At 41.4% G+C, this 16941-nt stretch overlaps 3 protein-coding genes and 1 non-coding gene across 6 annotated transcripts in view; all 4 read left to right on the top strand.

Moving 5' to 3' along the window:
* The first annotated feature begins 3673 nt into the window (after nucleotides 1-3673).
* LOC131342771 (serine/threonine-protein kinase pim-3-like) lies at nucleotides 3674-5168 on the top strand. The gene is made up of 4 exons (XM_058373982.1): nucleotides 3674-4009; nucleotides 4110-4286; nucleotides 4398-4511; nucleotides 4692-5168. The coding sequence occupies exons 1-4, from the start codon at nucleotides 3676-3678 to the stop codon at nucleotides 4700-4702; spliced, it is 636 nt and encodes a 211-aa protein (XP_058229965.1). The 5' UTR covers nucleotides 3674-3675; the 3' UTR covers nucleotides 4703-5168.
* Nucleotides 5169-9008: 3840 nt separating this feature from the next.
* Nucleotides 9009-14792, top strand: aurkb (aurora kinase B). The gene is made up of 9 exons (XM_058404900.1): nucleotides 9009-9165; nucleotides 9514-9552; nucleotides 10979-11024; nucleotides 11120-11162; nucleotides 11347-11535; nucleotides 12907-13045; nucleotides 13123-13271; nucleotides 13374-13548; nucleotides 14026-14792. The coding sequence occupies exons 1-9, from the start codon at nucleotides 9160-9162 to the stop codon at nucleotides 14206-14208; spliced, it is 969 nt and encodes a 322-aa protein (XP_058260883.1). The 5' UTR covers nucleotides 9009-9159; the 3' UTR covers nucleotides 14209-14792.
* A 396-nt stretch (nucleotides 14793-15188) lies between these two features.
* On the top strand, nucleotides 15189-15270 carry trnal-aag (transfer RNA leucine (anticodon AAG)). Its single transcript has one exon. It is a non-coding gene; the product is annotated as a tRNA-Leu (tRNA).
* Nucleotides 15271-15919: 649 nt separating this feature from the next.
* Nucleotides 15920-16941, top strand: part of bod1l1 (biorientation of chromosomes in cell division 1-like 1) — a 17261-nt gene continuing 16239 nt past the window's right edge. For all 3 annotated transcript variants that reach the window (XM_058413189.1, XM_058413197.1, XM_058413179.1), the window contains exon 1: nucleotides 15920-16148. In XM_058413189.1, the coding sequence (XP_058269172.1) occupies nucleotides 16032-16148 (117 nt within the window). In that variant the 5' untranslated portion in view covers nucleotides 15920-16031. The remainder of the gene's footprint in view (nucleotides 16149-16941) is intronic.

Here is a 16941-nt window from a genome sequence, read left to right as displayed (position 1 = left end):
CAGACTTATGTTTTAACAAACTCATTCACATCATGATGAAAGCGACCTCCGGTGGTGAGAACCGGTATTGTTTTATCTCTCGCATGAACGCTTAAGTTTCTGTTTTAGAGAAACGTCGAAACATTTAGAAAATAACACGAAATAACCATAAAATCACTAATGTTCCACGTATTTTTTTTTTTATTTTTCAGAATCTGAAAGAAAATGACAGATATTCTGAAACCTGTTGATGCACAAATTCCTGCTGCAGTTCCCTGCGGTTCAGGTAGGACACACACACAGAGAGAGAGAGAGGGAGAGTGAGAGAGACAGAGAGAGAGAGAGAGACAGACAGACAGACAGACAGACAGAGAAAGATGGAGAGAGTGAGAGAGAGACAGAGAAAGATGGAGAGAGTGAGAGAGAGACAGAGAGAGAGAGAAAGAGAAAGATGGAGAGAGAGAGAGAGAGAGAGAGAGAGAGAAAGATGGAGAGAGAGAGAGGGAGAGTGAGAGAGACAGAGAAAGATGGAGAGAGTGAGAGAGAGACAGAAAGATGGAGAGAGTGAGAGAGAGAGAGAGAGAGAGAGAGAAAGATGGAGAGAGACAGAGAGAGAGATGGAGAGAGAGACAGAGAGAGGGAGAGGGAGAGAGACAGAGAAAGATGGAGAGAGTGAGAGATAGACAGAGAAAGATGGAGAGAGTGAGAGAGAGACAGAGAGAGAGAGAGAGAGAGAGAGAAAGAGAAAGATGGAGAGAGAGAGAGACAGAGAGAGGGAGAGTGAGAGAGACAGAGAAAGATGGAGAGAGTGGGAGAGAGACAGAGAGATGGAGAGAGTGAGAGAGAGAGACAGAGAAAGATGGAGAGAGTGAGAGAGAGAGAGGGAGAATGAGAGAGACAGAGAAAGATGGAGAGAGTGAGAGAGAGACAGAGAGAGAAAGAGAAAGATGGAGAGAGTGAGGGAGAGAGAGAGACAGAGAAAGAGAGAGAGAGATTAGCTTAAACATGACACACTGTTTTACATACAAAATGGACATGCAAAAAAAGTGAAAATTCAAGGCTCAGTGTTTTGAAGAACATCGTAATTTGAAGTTTGTAGTTTTTCATCATGTATAGAGAGTGTACAATGCTTTCAAATATAGAGCATTCACATGAGCATAGAGTCATGTCATTACTCTGTAGCTCTAACTTTGGTTTTCTCTGCAGGGAACAACACAGGGCTCGAACCTGAACCCTGTCAGAACAATCCTGAATATCCTTTCCCCCTCATGAGGTGAGACTCTCTTACTCCGTTCACATAGCAAACAGACGTTGAACATTAATTGTGAGCAGTAAATCATATCACCAGGAGCTTAATACATGTGCACAGTAATCCAAATAAAGCCTCTGTTTCAACATGTGTTGCAGAAGTGGCCTGGACAAGAAGAATCTGTTTCACTTAATCCAGTCCCAAATAGCTTTCTTTTTGAAAAACATTCAGGATCCCACCCATGTAGAAAGCTATTTCTACTGGCAGATAATGGAATTGTTCTGCCGTCAAAATGGAGTAAGTGTCGTAGTTCGTTAAGCTACATCCCCAAAACCTACAATAGCCGTGATAGCTAATGTTATTTCTTTTACAGGAAGTGATGATGTGTGAAGTCGCAGCCCTGCTCTTGAAAGGCTGCAGCTTGCTCCGGAAGAAACTGGCAAAAGTAAGCAGATCACACACCAGTATCAGCATCTGTCTGCATGTGCCTGTGTAATTTTGCTGTGTTTTTGCCAGTATCATGCTGACTATCATGACAATGTCTCCTACAGGTCAAAGATGCTCAGACATGGAAGGAGTGGTGCCTTCCTCTGGCTCGACTTCTGTTCTCCGCTGCACCGGATGACGAGCACAGAGAGGCTTTGATTAAGATGGGAGATGATCTCGGTATGGATACACAATAATAGTATTTTTCTAGAATTATCATATCATGTATCATGCATGTAACTGCACTGTGACCTGATCCTCATATGTATCTGCAGCCTCCAGAAATCTGATCTACCCAGCGCATATCTGCTACATGTTGGCGAAAATGGAGCTAGGGTCGCGTAGGAACTTTCAGTTGATCGGCTGCGACAGGTATGGTACCTGTGAGAGAGAGAGAGATTTTTTTTTCCAGACTTGCGACTGACACATTGTTCTGTTTGTTAATTAGTTCCAGATTTCCATTTGGCGTGATGGTCATGCTCGATCCCCTTCTGAGAACTGAGTTGTATGAATATGTGCTGTGGCTGACCTCAGGACGGGCTCAGCCAAGCTTCCAGGTTGGAATTTATCCTTTTTTCTATTTAATGGACACTGATCAGTCAAAACTAACTAATAGACTGAGGATTAATGAATTTCTTGTCTCTCTTAGATCTTCAAGTTGTGTCTGGCCAGCAGAGAGGCTTATTTCTTTTCGCCTGAAAGAGCATTTATGTACTGTGAGGTCATCACTAGGGCAGTCATCACTTTCCCTGACAGAATCACGAGGAGCTTTGTTGAACATCTTCTTTCGGTAAATAAGATTATTACTCATTGTGAAACAGTTTCTAGATTTTAAATGCAAAGCATCACCCTCATCACCAACGTACTTTCCTTGTCTGTCTTGTAGCTGTCTTGCAAACTGCAAAATAAAAATGCAGAAGAACCTGAGTGGCTGCTCGAGCTCCGGCAGCTACATGAAAATAAATCAGCAAACGCTGATGTTACTGATGACCCAGAGCAACACATGGAGTCTACCAGCCAGAGATTCAGAGTCTCTGAGAATCAGCGTACAGAAGATGAATCAGTGGATGAGCTGATCCGTGAACTCCAGCCTCCTAGTCCGGTGCAGATTGCTGAACTGGAAGGTATGTTACACTCCACCATGTGGACAAAAACTAAACTGAACCTTATCCACAATTTCTATTGTGGCAGCTGTAAGTACCAACTCAGTCAACAACATCATGATCATTTCTGATTATTTCTCTATTTTTAAATGTCAAGACTGTACTATGTTTACTAGGTACTCATATGCAAGGTACTTTAACATACTCCAAGAAAAGGTACCAAAATAACCATGCTGTAATATAATAACCACAGACAACACAAGTCTCATTCTTTACTGCGAGAGAAGACACTGCGCACGATGCTCAATCTTTCCTTATTCAATTTTAATGATCTAAATTATTGTCTGTTTAACAGCTTTCCTTTCTTCACGGTACCAATTGGGAGATCTGCTAGGGCATGGATGCTTCGGGTTCGTCTTCAAAGCAGTCCGGATCTCTGATAAGAAAAATGTAAAGTTTCCGTCGCATTACAATTGCTGTGGATTTGTACTAATTAAGCTAATTAGAAAAAATGATGCCTTTTAGAATTTACTAATTATTTCTTTTATATGTGAACAGGTTGCCGTTAAGGTCGTCGAGAAGTCCAGATTTGTTGTAAATATGAAAATGGTAAGTAAAATTATCCTTATTCATTTGTAGTTAAATATATTCCTACTCACATACAGGAAGTCATTTCATTACCTGTCGTTCATCACAGATATTACAGGAACTGATCTAGCATCAGTACTACCAGTCCAAACCTTTACCATCGTAACATTTCTGCTTAGCAGTTTAGATGTATTCACATCCAGCCCATGTCTGTTCTCATTTTAGCCCGGAACAACAGAGGAGGTGCCCTCAGAGGTGGCGCTAATGATGATGGTGTCCAAGCCACCTGTCTGTAGCAACGTGATCGAGTTACTGGAGTGGTTTGACATGGGTCATCAATTCATCATGATCATGGAACGGCCCAGTCCCAGTATGGACCTCCTGAAATTCATGGAGCTTCAGAAAGGTTCCCTGTCTGAAGCACAGGCTCGTGAAATCATGGCGCAGGTGTTTCGGGCGGCTCGTCACTGCTGTGACCGTGGAGTGGTACACCGAGACATCAAGGCCGAGAATATCATCATCAACCCCGAAACTCTGGAAGTGAAACTCATTGATTTTGGCTGTGCGGAATTGCTGAAGGACACCCCCAGCAACGATTTTTTCGGTAATTACACTAAATAGAATCAGAAGGAATGCAGTGGAGAATATTTTGTAAACGATTTTGTGACATTGCTATCGGCTCTCTTTCTCTCTTTTACACACAGGCACTGTGTTCTTTGCACCTCCTGAGTGGATATTCCATGGAGGGTACATGGGCGTTCCTGCTACCATCTGGGGTCTGGGCATACTTCTGTTTCACGTCCTCAGTGGAGACCTCCCCTTTGCATCACCAGATGACTTAAATGATGGGTACCTGAATGCACTTCCTGACTTGTCTCAAGGTGAGTCAATGCAGAAACATGCACAATAAAGCTAAATATGTGAAATATAGCAAAATGACTTTAAAATGAACTCCTGATTTATTTACTTTTTTTACGTTTTTATCTCAACAGAGTGCTTCCAGCTGCTAATGTGGTGCCTGGAATTTAACCCTGAAACACGCCCAACTTTCCAGCAATTGGCCAGGCACGAGTGGTTTACTGGAGGCAGTTCAGGACAAAGTCAAGGTTAGACAGCGAGGATGCAGTAGACCTAATTAATATGATTTAGACGTGCTGTAATGCTGTAATAGTCTAGATTGTGAGATTGTACTGGATCAGTATCGAGTTCTATAACAGACAACTTGCTTGTCAAATAAAAGAATCTTTGATTTTCTATCCTAATATCTGTTTTGTTTTGCTTTGCAGATTCCTCCTAAAACCAAAGATCTCATAAAACACACCTACACACCTACACACACACACACACACACATATACAGTATACAGTGAGGGAAAAGAATTATTTGATCCCCTGATTTTGTACGTTTGCCCGCTGACAAAGAAATGATCAGTCTATCATTTTAATGGGAGGTTTATTTAAACAGTGAGAGACAGAATGACGACAAAAAAATCCAGAAAAATGCATTTTAAAAAAGGTATACACTGATTTGCATTTTAAAGAGTGAAATAAGTATTTGACCCCTTCTTAAAACATGACTTGTACTTGGTGGCAAAACCCTTGTTGGCAGTCACAGAGGTCAGACGTTTCTTGTAGCTGGCCACCAGGTTTGCACACATCTCAGGAGGGATTTTGTCCCACTCCCTTTTACGGATCCTCTCCAAGTCATTAAGGTTTCGAGCTGAACCTTCAGCTCCCTCCACAGATTTTCTATGAGATTAAGGTCTGGAGACTGCCTAGGCCACTCCAGGACCTTAATGTGCTTCTTCTTGAGCCACTCCTTTGATGCCTTGTCCGTGTGTTTTGGGTCATTGTCATGCTGGAATACCTATCCATGACCCATTTTCAATGCCCATTGCCCTGTCCATCGTCCCTTTGAAGCGGTGCAGTTGTCTTGTCCCCTTAGCAGAAAAACACCCCCAAAGCATAATGTTTCCGCCTCCATGGTTGACGGTGGGGATGGTGTTCTTGGGGTCATAGACAGCATTCCTCCTCCTCCAAACAAGGTGAGCTGAGTTGATGCCAAAGAGCTCGATTTTGGTCTCATCTGACCAAAAAACTTTTACTCAGTTCTCCTCTGAATCATTCAGATGTTCATTGGCAAACTTCAGACGAGCCTGTACATGCACTTTCTTGAGCAGGGGGACCTTGCAGGATTTCAGTCCTTCATGGTATAGTGTGTTACCAATTGTTTTCTTGGTGACTATGGTCCCAACTGCCTGACTGTGCCTGACTTTCTTGGTGATTATGGTCCCAGCTGCCTTGAGATCATTGAGAAGATCCTCCCATGTAGTTCTGGGCTGATTCCTCACTGTTCTCATGATAATTGAAACTCCACAAGGTGAGATAGATTGATAATTTTTTTTGTCAGTGGGCAAACGTACAAAATCAGCAGGGGATCAAATATTTTTTCCCTCACTGTGTATATACACACACACACACACAGAGATTATATATTAGTGACGTCTGGTACAGATTTTAGCAGCATATGCAAAGCTCAGGAGTCTTCTGGACCCTAAAACCTGCCACAGAGGCCTTGTGTGAACTTCGATGAGTAGAGCAAAATGTGAAAGAGAGACAGAGATCAGTCTGACAAATAAAACACTGTGACCTTGAACCAAAGCAGTCTCACCTGCAGTCTTTCTAAACAGAAAAGAACAAAAAAATGCAGCATTATGTAACCAGATGTAGCATGTTTTTTTTAATAATAAATAAAAAGAATAAAAAGTAGATAGAATAGAGAGTGCTAGTGTTAGTGGGTCAATATTTTTATATAATAAATAAAAGAAATCATAGAAGTTGAATAGATAGTGTAAGTGTTAGTGGGTCAATATTTTTATATAATAAATAAAAGAAATCATAGAAGTTGAATAGATAGTGTAAGTGTTAGAGGGTCAAGATTTTTTTTAATAAATAAAAATTAATTACCTATACATGCGCCTCTACAGCATGGCTAACTATCGCCATAAGAAATCCACTTTGTGCAAGCTAATGGGGTTCACAAAATATACACTACTGCTCAAAAGTTTGGGATCACTGAAAAATTTTTGAGGAAGGAAGCAGCACCAGGACTACTCAGTGTTTGAGTCAGAGCAGGAACCTTCAGGTACAGTTTAAGCTAAGCAAAACTAAACATGCAGACTATAATCTTAGAACAATATGTGCTTTTATGATTTATGAGACCATCAGTAGTAGGACTGTAATCATGGGGACATGCAATTGATGGCTGCACAATTAATATAGGTATAGATTATTGAATGTGTTTATTTCATATTGCAGAGCAACTAGATGTGCAGAGTGAGAGAGAGAGAGAGAGAGAGAGAGCGAGAGAGAGACAGATTTAATTTAATTTTATTTAATTAAATTTATTTAATTTAATCTTACTTAATTCAAATGTTGAAATATATATATATTATATATTTAATAGGGTGGCGATGACGGCAGCAGTGAAGGTGGCCTGGGATGGAGTCAAAATCCCGGCCTGAATTATTGTCCCAGTTCACCACTGGTTATATCTGTTGAATATTGAAATGTAACTGGAATGTTGTGCAAACCTACCGCTTAAAACAACAACAACAATAAGAAGAAGAAGAAGAAGAGGAAAGATCAAATGTGTGCAAGTGAGTTTCCTGAAGAAAGCCGATCTTCATGTTAAGTTGATTTATCTGTGAAGATACTTGAGTGAGTTTAACAAAGGGTTCGTCTCAATCAGTGCTCTACTTCACTAGGTCAGGTATCACTACACGAGTTGGAACTCTGGTAAGAACCCTGGCTCACTACACATCAGGACAATAATGAATCAAGTTTCTGGCAACTTTCTGATTTCCTCATCAGTCGCTGTAACATTATCACTGTATTTATGTTTTATATGTCACTTTTTTCAACAGCAAGCACAAAACAAGCTACGAGATAACTGTTAAATGTTATCAACCCACAACTGGGTAAAATATGGCGTCAAATTAGTGCCATAAGTATCGTACTCGAAAAAAATAATAATAACAATACACGCGAATCAAAAAAAGTTAAAAAAAAACAAAACAAAAAAAGAACTCGAAACACTAGGAGTTAAAAACAAACTTTTATTTTCCGTGCTTACTTTTACCCGGATGTTTGTTCTTTCTGTTATTTTTTGATCGTTATTTAATTTTCTATTTATTTGCGCTTCTGTCTTCTTCTTCTTTTCAGGTTGCTAGTTTGTTTTTAAGTAGTAGGAATGTGCACATCCATGCTGGAGTATCGATATATTGATACTCAGTAGCTCCCTCTGCTCAGTCTCCCTCTGTCCAGTCTTCCTCTGCTCAGTCTCCATCTGCTCAGTCTCCCTCTGTCCAGTCTTCCTCTGCTCAGTCTCCATCTGTCCAGTCTTCCTCTGCTCAGTCTCCATCTGCTCAGTCTCCCTTTACTCAGTTTCCCTCTGTCCAGTCTCCCTCTGCTCAGTCTTCCTCTGCCCAGTCTCCCTCTGTCTAGTCTTCCTCTGCTTAGCCTCCCTCTGTCCAGTGTCCCTCTGCTCAGTCTCCCTCTGTCCAGTCTTCCTCTCTCCAGTCTCCCTCTGCCCAGTCTCCCTCTGTCCAGTCTTCCTCTGCTTAGCCTCCCTCTGTCCAGTGTCCCTCTGCTCAGTCTCCCTCTGTCCAGTCTTCCTCTCTCCAGTCTCCCTCTGCCCAGTCTCCTTCTGCTCAGTCTCCCTCTGCCCAGTCTCCCTATGTCCGACAAAAGATGTTACTGGAGAGTTTTAAGGGAGGCGAACCCCATCCAGACACAAATAGCACAGTAATTACTTAACTGTACTCTCTCTTTCTCTTTCTCTTTCTCTCTCTATCTTTCTCTTTTTCTCTCTCTCTCTCTCTCTCTCTCTCTAGTTACCATTAGGTGAATAAGAATAAATATAAAAGCGTCTGTGTGTGTGTGTGTGTGTTTGCTCGTGCGTGCACTTCTATGTGTATGGGGATGTACTAGTATTCCTTACATTGTAGAGACCAAAAACGTCCCGGCAAGTATAATACCAATTAATTCTGATCTTCTGGGGATAGATTATACAGTTTGTACAGTATAAAAATAATTATGCATTTCGAATGTCCCCTTAATGTTAGGAATACCAGTATGTGTGTAAATGTGTATATATTGTGTGTGTGTGTACAGTGTGTATATTTTGTGTAATTTCTTATTAATGGCCAGTATGTGTTTGTAATATGCCTTCACATGTAATGATCTTTTTTCTAAAATTGAACATCACATTCACTTTTAAAATAATAAGTGGTATCGGTATCGTTAAAACTATAACAAAAAGTCGTATTATCGTATCGTATTAAAAAATCGTGGTATCGCCCGTCCCTATTAAGTAGACTTTTATGCAGATTAGGGGGCGGGATTAAAGTCCCCATTGGTCCACTGCTTCTCAACCTGCTGCCCTAAACCGAACAACTCATAGAACGAATACGAATCTCCACGAGCCAATCAGATTTCAAGAGATTTTAGCTCACGCCTACATTATCGCGACCAATCAAATTAGAAATAAGCTCAACAAACCAACCACTGCCGCTCTCTCTGGCTGAGAACGTACTTTAGCCAATCAATAGGCAGGCGGAAGTGACGTTCGGTTTTTGAACCGTTGGCGGTTTGTCCAGGGGGAAGAAGCGAGCACTGGCTGCTAATGCTCCACAGATAGACAGGAATTTACCTTTTAAAGCTGAATTTTTTAAAAATAATACCTATTGGAAACATGCAGGTAAATAAGTTAATTTATTTTTAAGATAATGACGTTTATGGAGTCTCGGTTAGTGTGAAAAAGGGAATATGGATGTTGTTTGTTGAGCTATTTAAACCGAGACGTTATAAAATGGCGGATCGAGAACAATGAGAAAACATTATATATATATTTTTTTAAATGTGTGTGTCTTTAATGCTTGGTTATTAGTATGGGTTTTGGAAGATTGTGTTATTAGTTATACGACGTTTTAGAGATGTTAAAGTAGTACCTAGCAAGCTAGTTGTCGATAGATAGATAGATAGATAGATAGATAGATAGATCGATAGATCGATAATGGTGGTTAATGGATTTCATTTGTGTTTTCAGAACAAGGAGAACCGTGAACCCAGAAACCTCCTCACTCAGGTAATAAAACAATGTAAATGCTCTTTTCTCCACTATAAGATGCACTGTGATGTTTACACGTGCAAAGAAATTGACTATGGTCCATTGTTTTTGTTTTCCACATATATGCCATGGTTTCAGCATAAAAACAAATCACTGAATTCAGGTGTTTTTCAGGGTTTGGGCTCGGCCCCTTAGTTCCAGTGAAAGGAACTCTTAATGCTTCAGCATACCAAGACATTTTTCATGCTCCCAACTTTGTGGGAACAGTTTAGGGATGACCCCTTCCTGTGCCAACATGACTGTACACCAGTGCACAAAGCAAGGTCCATAAAGACATGGATGATCGAGTTATATGAAGGAACTTGACTGGCCTGCACAGAGTCCTGACCTCAACCTGATAGAACACCTTTGGGATGAATTAGAGAGACTGTGAGCCAGACCTTCTCGTCCAACATCAGTGCCTGACCTCATAAATGCGCTTCTAGTGGAATGGTCAAAAATTCCCACAAACGCACTCCTAAACCTTGTGGAAAGTGCCTCCCAGAAGAGTTGAAGCTGTAGGTGCAAAGGGTGGACCAACTCCGTATTATTCATGTGCATGTAAAGGCAGACTCCACTTTATTCTTCCCAAAGGTGTTCTATCAGGTTGAGGTCAGGACTCCACACCAAACTCTCTCATCCATGTCTCTATAGATCTTGCTTTGTGCACTGGTGTGCAGTCATGTTGGAAGAAGTCTGACCGATGAAATTGTCCAAAATGTCTTGGTATGCTGAAGCATTAAGAGTTCCTTTCACTGGAACTAAGGGGCTAAATCCAACCCCTGAATTCAATAATTTGGAGGGGTGTCCCAAAACCTTTGACAGTATAGTGTATTTATCTTATTAAGGACAGGAATTAATGAAAATCTTCATGAGTGCAGATCCTCTAGCGACAGCTTTTTGTTTCTGGGGGAAAAAATGTTTTTGTGAGAAATATGTAGTTATGTCAATCTGCCGTACAGACAAGTAGTAAATATTGAGTATATAAATATTAATTCAAAGTAAATATTGAATTATTAAAATTTAGTGTAATAGTAGAAGGGCACTTTTTTATATATATAGTTTAAGTGAAGACAAGGTTATAAATGTGTAATCTGTTAATGATTCACATGAACAAAATGTCGTTTCTTCTTTAAGTAGTTATGCATTCTTGAGTGTAGTGTGTAAGTGTAAATTAATTGTATGCGGCTTGTTTGTGTGCATTGCAATGTAATGTTTATATTATCTTTAAAGCAGGTTTGAAATGGAGCTTGTATGTAGAAATGGTGCAAATGCTATATTTGTGTTGGGTTGTTGCTTTGTGTTTTTCTCACTTTATTTCACATCCCTTCCGGCTAGCTGGAAGGAAGTACTGGACAAGCGTTCAAATGGTTCTAATGAAAGGTTGTTTATTTGCTTGTGACAGACCGTCAGACCTCTCAGAGACGAGATGAACTCTGCAGCTGTCATGGGTAATAAGAAACTCTGCTTTGTGCAAACTATATAAAACCTTTCTTTGCTGCTGGTGGTGTTGAATGAGCTATGGATCTTTTTCCTCTTTTAATAGGCACTGGTCCTGGCCGAGTCCCAGTGAAGCCCAGCACACAGAAGTAAGTTTGCATCTAAAAAAAAGTCTTCTGGACAACTGACTTTTCTTGGCTTTATGCATTACTTTAAAGCAGTCTCTGAAGAGGTTAATTTATCTGTAAAGTGGACTGCTGTTCCCTCTCTTTTTTTTTTTATTTTTTTAACAGAGAATTTGTGACAATGCATAAACTGATTCCCTTTACACAGGAAGTTCTCAATTGAGGACTTTGATATCGGCCGGCCGCTGGGAAAAGGCAAGTTTGGGAATGTGTATTTGGCTCGAGAAAGGAAGCTGAAGGTCATCGTGGCGCTGAAGGTGCTCTTTAAATCCCAGATGGAAAAGGAAGGAGTAGAACACCAGCTCAGGAGAGAGATCGAAATCCAGTCTCACCTCAGGTAGGTGTGGTCTGTCTGAGTCTATGGATAATCTTTGACCTGTAGTGAAAAGTTGTGATTTTTCTAATCACATTTCAAAAAAGTTATACATTGATTTGCATTTTATTGAGTGAAATAAGTATTTGACCCCTTTGCAAAACATGACTTAGTACTTGGTGGCAAACCCTTGTTGGCAATCACAGACGTCAGACATTTCTTGTAGTTGGCCACCAGGTTGCACACATCTCACATCTCAAGGAATTTGGGCCCACTCCTCTTTGCATCCACGACCCATTTTCAATGCCCTGGCTGAGGGAAGGAGGTTCTCACTCAAGATGTGACGGTACATGGCTCCATCCATCGTCCCTTTGATGCGGTGCGGTTGTCCTGTCCCCTTAGCAGAAAAACACCCCCAAAGCATAATGTTTCCACCTCCATGTTTGACGGTGGGGATGGTGTACTTGGGGTCATAGGCAGCATTCCTTCTCCTCCAAACACGGCGAGTTGAGTTGATGCCAAAGAGCTGGATTTTGGTCTCATTTGACCACAACACTTTCACCCAGTTCTCCTCTGAATCATTCAGATGTTCACTGGCAAACTTCAGATGAGCCTGTACATGTGCTTTCTTTAGCAGGGGGACCTTGCAGGCGCTACTGGATTTCAGTCTTTCACGGCGTAGTGTGTTACCAATTGTTTTCTTGGTGACTATGGTCCCAGCTGCCTTGAGATCACTGACAAAATCTTCCAGTGTAATTCTGGGCTGATTCCTCGCCGTTCTCATGATCATTGAACCTGCATGAGGTGAGATCTTGCATGGAGCCCCAGACCGAGGAAGATTGACAGTCCTTTTGTGTTTCTTCCATTTGAGAATAATCGCACCAACTCGCCAATCGCTTCTCACCAAGCTGCTTGGCGATGGTCTTGTAGCTCATTCCAGCCTTGTGTAGGTCTATAATCTTGTCCCTGACATCCATGGACAGCTCTTTGGTCTTGGCCATGATGGAGAGTTTGGAATCTGATTGATTGCTTCCTTCTGTGGACAAGTGTCTTTCATACAGTTTCCCGAGAGTGCTCCTACTGTAATCTCAGCTCCTTACCTGTATAAAAGACACCTGGGAGCCAGAAATCTTTCTGATTGATAGAGGATCAAATACTTTTCACTCATTAAAATGCAAATCAATATATAACTTTTCTGAAATGTGTTTTTCTGGATTTTTTTTTGTTATTCTGCCTCTCACTGTTCAAATACACCTACCATTAAAATTACAGACTGATCATTTTTGTCAGTGGGCAAACGTACAAAATCAGCAGGGGATCAAAATTTTTCCCCTCACTGTATATTCTGTGTGTATATAATAGTGAGCTATATGCAATTGTGTGTCTTGTATGTAGACATCCAAACATCCTGCGCTTCTATAACTACTTCCACGATTCGTCACGCGTGTTCCTCGTTCTGGAGTACGCACCACGTGGGGAGATGTACAGAGAACTCCAGCGCTGCGGCCGCTTCAGTGATCAGCGCACGGCCACGGTCAGATTCCACATCATCTTTCGTTTAACACTTAGCGCTGCGTATAGAGCTGTTTTGAACTGTGTGCGTTTGTGTAGTTTATGGAGGAGATTGCAGATGCTCTTCAGTACTGCCACGAAAAGAAGGTGATCCACCGCGATATTAAGCCTGAGAATCTGCTGCTGGGCTTCAGAGGAGAGCTCAAGATTGCGGACTTCGGCTGGTCTGTCCACGCGCCGTCACTGCGGTAACAATCCATACTGTGGATAACGTGTCAGATTTCTTTAAGACTCAGAATTTGGGGAGAACGGAAGTAAGGACTTGATTTGATGTTTGTGTCTGTGTGCAGACGGCGCACCATGTGTGGCACTCTGGATTATCTTCCTCCTGAGATGATTGAAGGGCATTCTCATGACGAGAAGGTGGATCTGTGGTGCATCGGTGTGCTGTGTTACGAATGTTTGGTGGGAAACCCTCCTTTCGAGGCAGAAAACCATTCAGAAACATACAGACGCATCACCAAGGTGTGTACACTATTGTATGACCTGGTTTCATGAACTGTTATGGCTGTGAGGTTGACTTTCTTACTTTTATAACACTTCTACCACAGCATGGTAGAAGAAATATAATGGTTTTTCTTGACATTGTAGTGCTGTTAGAGGAAAGAAACACTTCAGAACTTGTGCTGTTACAAGAAAACAACCTCACAGTGGTATCTGTTCATGATGACCTACTTTGTGATAACCCTACCTCTGCTTCACATCAGGCCTGTTGCCTCATGATCTGCAAATGTTTTACTCCTTACTTGACATGGCTGCCTGACACAATTGAGCAGTTCAATTTAACCACAAATCATTTGTAAAAGTATTTAAATTGCTGTGATGTTTCTGTCCTACATCATTAGAAACAGGAGCTGCAGTTCTGTAAACATAGAGTTACATCTGTGATAACTCTGTGCAGATTTGTATAATGCATTGACCAGAAGTTTGTGCTTTTACCAGGTGGACCTACAGTTTCCCAGAGTGGTTTCAGATGGTGCCCGTGATCTGATCTCCAAGCTGCTGAGACATAGCCCCTCCATGCGCCTGCCTCTGAAGAGCGTTATGGAGCACCCATGGGTGAAGGCCAACTCGCGCAGAGTCCTGCCCCCTGTCTGTCAGCCTAAACCCACTCCTTCACACTAGCCTTAGCTCTTACATGATGCTTTTTATCTCTGTAATAAAAAAATATTTCATGAATATGTTGATGCAGATGAGTAGCTTTTTTTTAAAATATTTTTTTTAGCTGAGTAAATTCTGCATCAGTCATTCTGATCATTTAAGGTGCACATGGTGTGCAGGGGAATCAGGATTTCCACCTTACAAGTATGGCTTCTGCTTGGTGTGTGTGTGTGTATATATATAAGCAACTGAGCCTTCCTCGTCTCTGCACTGATTGACCATTTTATCAGACAAACCTACTACATATGTGCACACTGTAGGCGTACAGTTGCTGGTTAATCGGTGTTGACCACTAGTCAGGTCCCTACTACGCCCGAGCGTTTTCTCTCTACAGCACTGCTGGTAGCTGGATTTTTATTTTTAACACACATATATGTATCATACACTGTTTGTCCTTTCTATGTGTTTAGAGCTTTTTATACTGTTGGTGCTCTAGTTAAGTGATGGTCCTGACCAGTAAAGAACATGCTGTAGTGCTGTTATGGAGTATGGTCTTGCTGTATGGAACCAGTTTAAGTTTGATGTTTAAATAAAAACCTTGTAAAATACTGAACAAGTGAATACTTTTTTTTTGTAATAAATAAACACTCTCGTCCTTCTCGTTTCCCAATGGAGACATTCAGGGTTCCTTGGTTGGTATATCGGTTTATTTCTGCAAGGTAGCTGAGAACTTTCCTGAAAGGTGAAAAGGTGACTCAGAATAAATATGTGAGTAGGTAGTGACTCATTAAACTTAGGGTCTTTTTTTGTCAGTTTATTTAAAATGCAGTTCATTCAAACATCAGTAACATAGAAATAGGTCCTGCTATAATTCATGTAGAAATACTTGGACCTAATTTGTTCTCTAATTAAAGCTCAGGAAAGAACTATTCTGCCTTATAACATTTATGGAATGTGAAATTAGTTTAGCTATTTAGAAGCACTTAGAAGCTCATTGTGGCAGAGGTAGCGTGGCCGAGCGGTCTAAGGCGCTGGATTAAGGCTCCAGTCTCTTCGGGGGCGTGGGTTCGAATCCCACCGCTGCCAACAACCTTTTCGCTGCAATAAAACTTAGTTAGTCCTAATATATCTAAAACAGGTTGATTTTAACATTTTTAAATATTTCTCATTTAGTCTTCCTTTTCTGTACGTAGCGTGTTTTCGACTCTCAAAGACTGTATGAAGTATAACTGTATAAATTAACACATCGATAAGAAGAGTAAGCTAATATCATAGCAAGGGGAGGGGGGAATAAACAATATTATGTGGAAAATAAGGAGAGAATTTGGTAACCACTACACTATAAATAACTTTTTTTCATAGCAGTATACACAAATTAATTCATTCCTTTCGACAGAGGGCGCCGTGGTAAGAATTAACTGGCCTATTCGTTGTATTTTAGTTATAGATTCTGTACTAAATTAAATACATTCATTTATTTTTATTTGCTTTTATCGAAAAGACCAAAAAAAGCAAGTTTATAAAAGCACCCCCAGTAGAGGACAGAGTTTTAGAACGTTAATTTCCAGCATTAAATGATAGTCTTATTTTACTAGTACTACTACCACTACCACTACTACTACTACTATTTATAATAATATTAATAATAATAATAATAATAATAATAATAATAATAATAATAATACTTTTATTATTTTATCGTTCAGGCTATCGTTCACTTCCCGTGTCAACGGTCTACATCCGGTTCATTCACGGTCTACGCCGAAATCAAAATATTTCCAGAGACAGGGGATGAAGCTCAAGCCGAGTTCCTAGATATCTTTTCCAAGTTCCTTATACCAGGTCAGATGGCCGGTCTACCTCCGGGTGACCCTCAGCTGGTCGCCATGATCGTAAATCATTTAAAAACACAGGGACTTTTTGACCAATTCAGGAGAGACTGCTTGGCTGATGTCGATACAAAGGTAAGGGGGGGGGTGTCTGTGCTAAGCTAACTGGCTAACTGTCACAAGTTACGAATTCAGTTTATTATATAGTTTTGTTTACCGGAACGTTTGGAAAGCTTTATCCGGTATATTAATGTGGATGCACTCTGCAGTTATATATATGAACATCATGCGTGCTCTGGAGCATGTGTAATATTATGGAATAAATATTTTCCCTGCAAATGTCTGTCAAAGATTAACGAATAAAACAAACACTGTTTTGTAAGCTGCAATAATAAATGTATCCCTCCCCCATTCCCCCCCTCATTCCCCCATTCCCTCCCTCATTTCTTCCCTCATTCCCTCCCTCATAACTCCATTCCCTCCCTCATTCCCTCCCTCATTCCCCCATTCCCTCCCTCATCCTCCCTCATTCCCTCCCTCATTCCCCCATTCCCTCCCTCATTCCCCCATTCCCTCCCTCATTCCCCCATTCCCTCCCTCATCCTCCCTCATTCCCTCCCTCATCCTCCCTCATTCCCTCCCTCATTCCCCCATTCCCTCCCTCATTCCCTCCCCCTACCCCCCTTCCCTCCCCCATCCCCCCCCCCATTACCCCATTCCCTCCCTCATTCCCTCCCTCATTCCCCCATTCCCTCCCTCATTCCCTCCCTCATTCCCCCATTCCCTCCCTCATTCCCCCATTCCCTCCCTCATTCCCTCCCTCATTTCCCCCCTCATTTCCCCGCTCATTCCCCCATCCCCTCCCTCATCTCCACCCTCATTCCTCCCCTCATTCCCCCCTTCCCCCCCTCATTCCCTCCCTCATTTC

This window comes from Hemibagrus wyckioides, linkage group LG02, assembly GCF_019097595.1.
Source record: "Hemibagrus wyckioides isolate EC202008001 linkage group LG02, SWU_Hwy_1.0, whole genome shotgun sequence".
Lineage (NCBI taxonomy): Eukaryota > Metazoa > Chordata > Actinopteri > Siluriformes > Bagridae > Hemibagrus > Hemibagrus wyckioides.
This window is presented reverse-complemented; position numbering and strand designations above follow the sequence as displayed.

Bases quoted from the DNA above. Each gene is read 5' to 3' on its own strand.
- aurkb (XM_058404900.1), top strand. The intron at 9,553-10,978 runs GTAATAAAACAA...TGCTTGTGACAG, and splicing joins CCAGAAACCTCCTCACTCAG to ACCGTCAGACCTCTCAGAGA. The intron at 13,046-13,122 runs GTCAGATTCCAC...GCGTTTGTGTAG, and splicing joins GTGATCAGCGCACGGCCACG to TTTATGGAGGAGATTGCAGA.
- LOC131342771 (XM_058373982.1), top strand. From the start codon at position 3,676: ATGGTGTCCAAGCCACCTGTCTGTAGCAACGTGATCGAGTTACTGGAG. The intron at 4,010-4,109 runs GTAATTACACTA...TTTTACACACAG, and splicing joins CCCCAGCAACGATTTTTTCG to GCACTGTGTTCTTTGCACCT. The intron at 4,287-4,397 runs GTGAGTCAATGC...TTATCTCAACAG, and splicing joins ACTTCCTGACTTGTCTCAAG to AGTGCTTCCAGCTGCTAATG.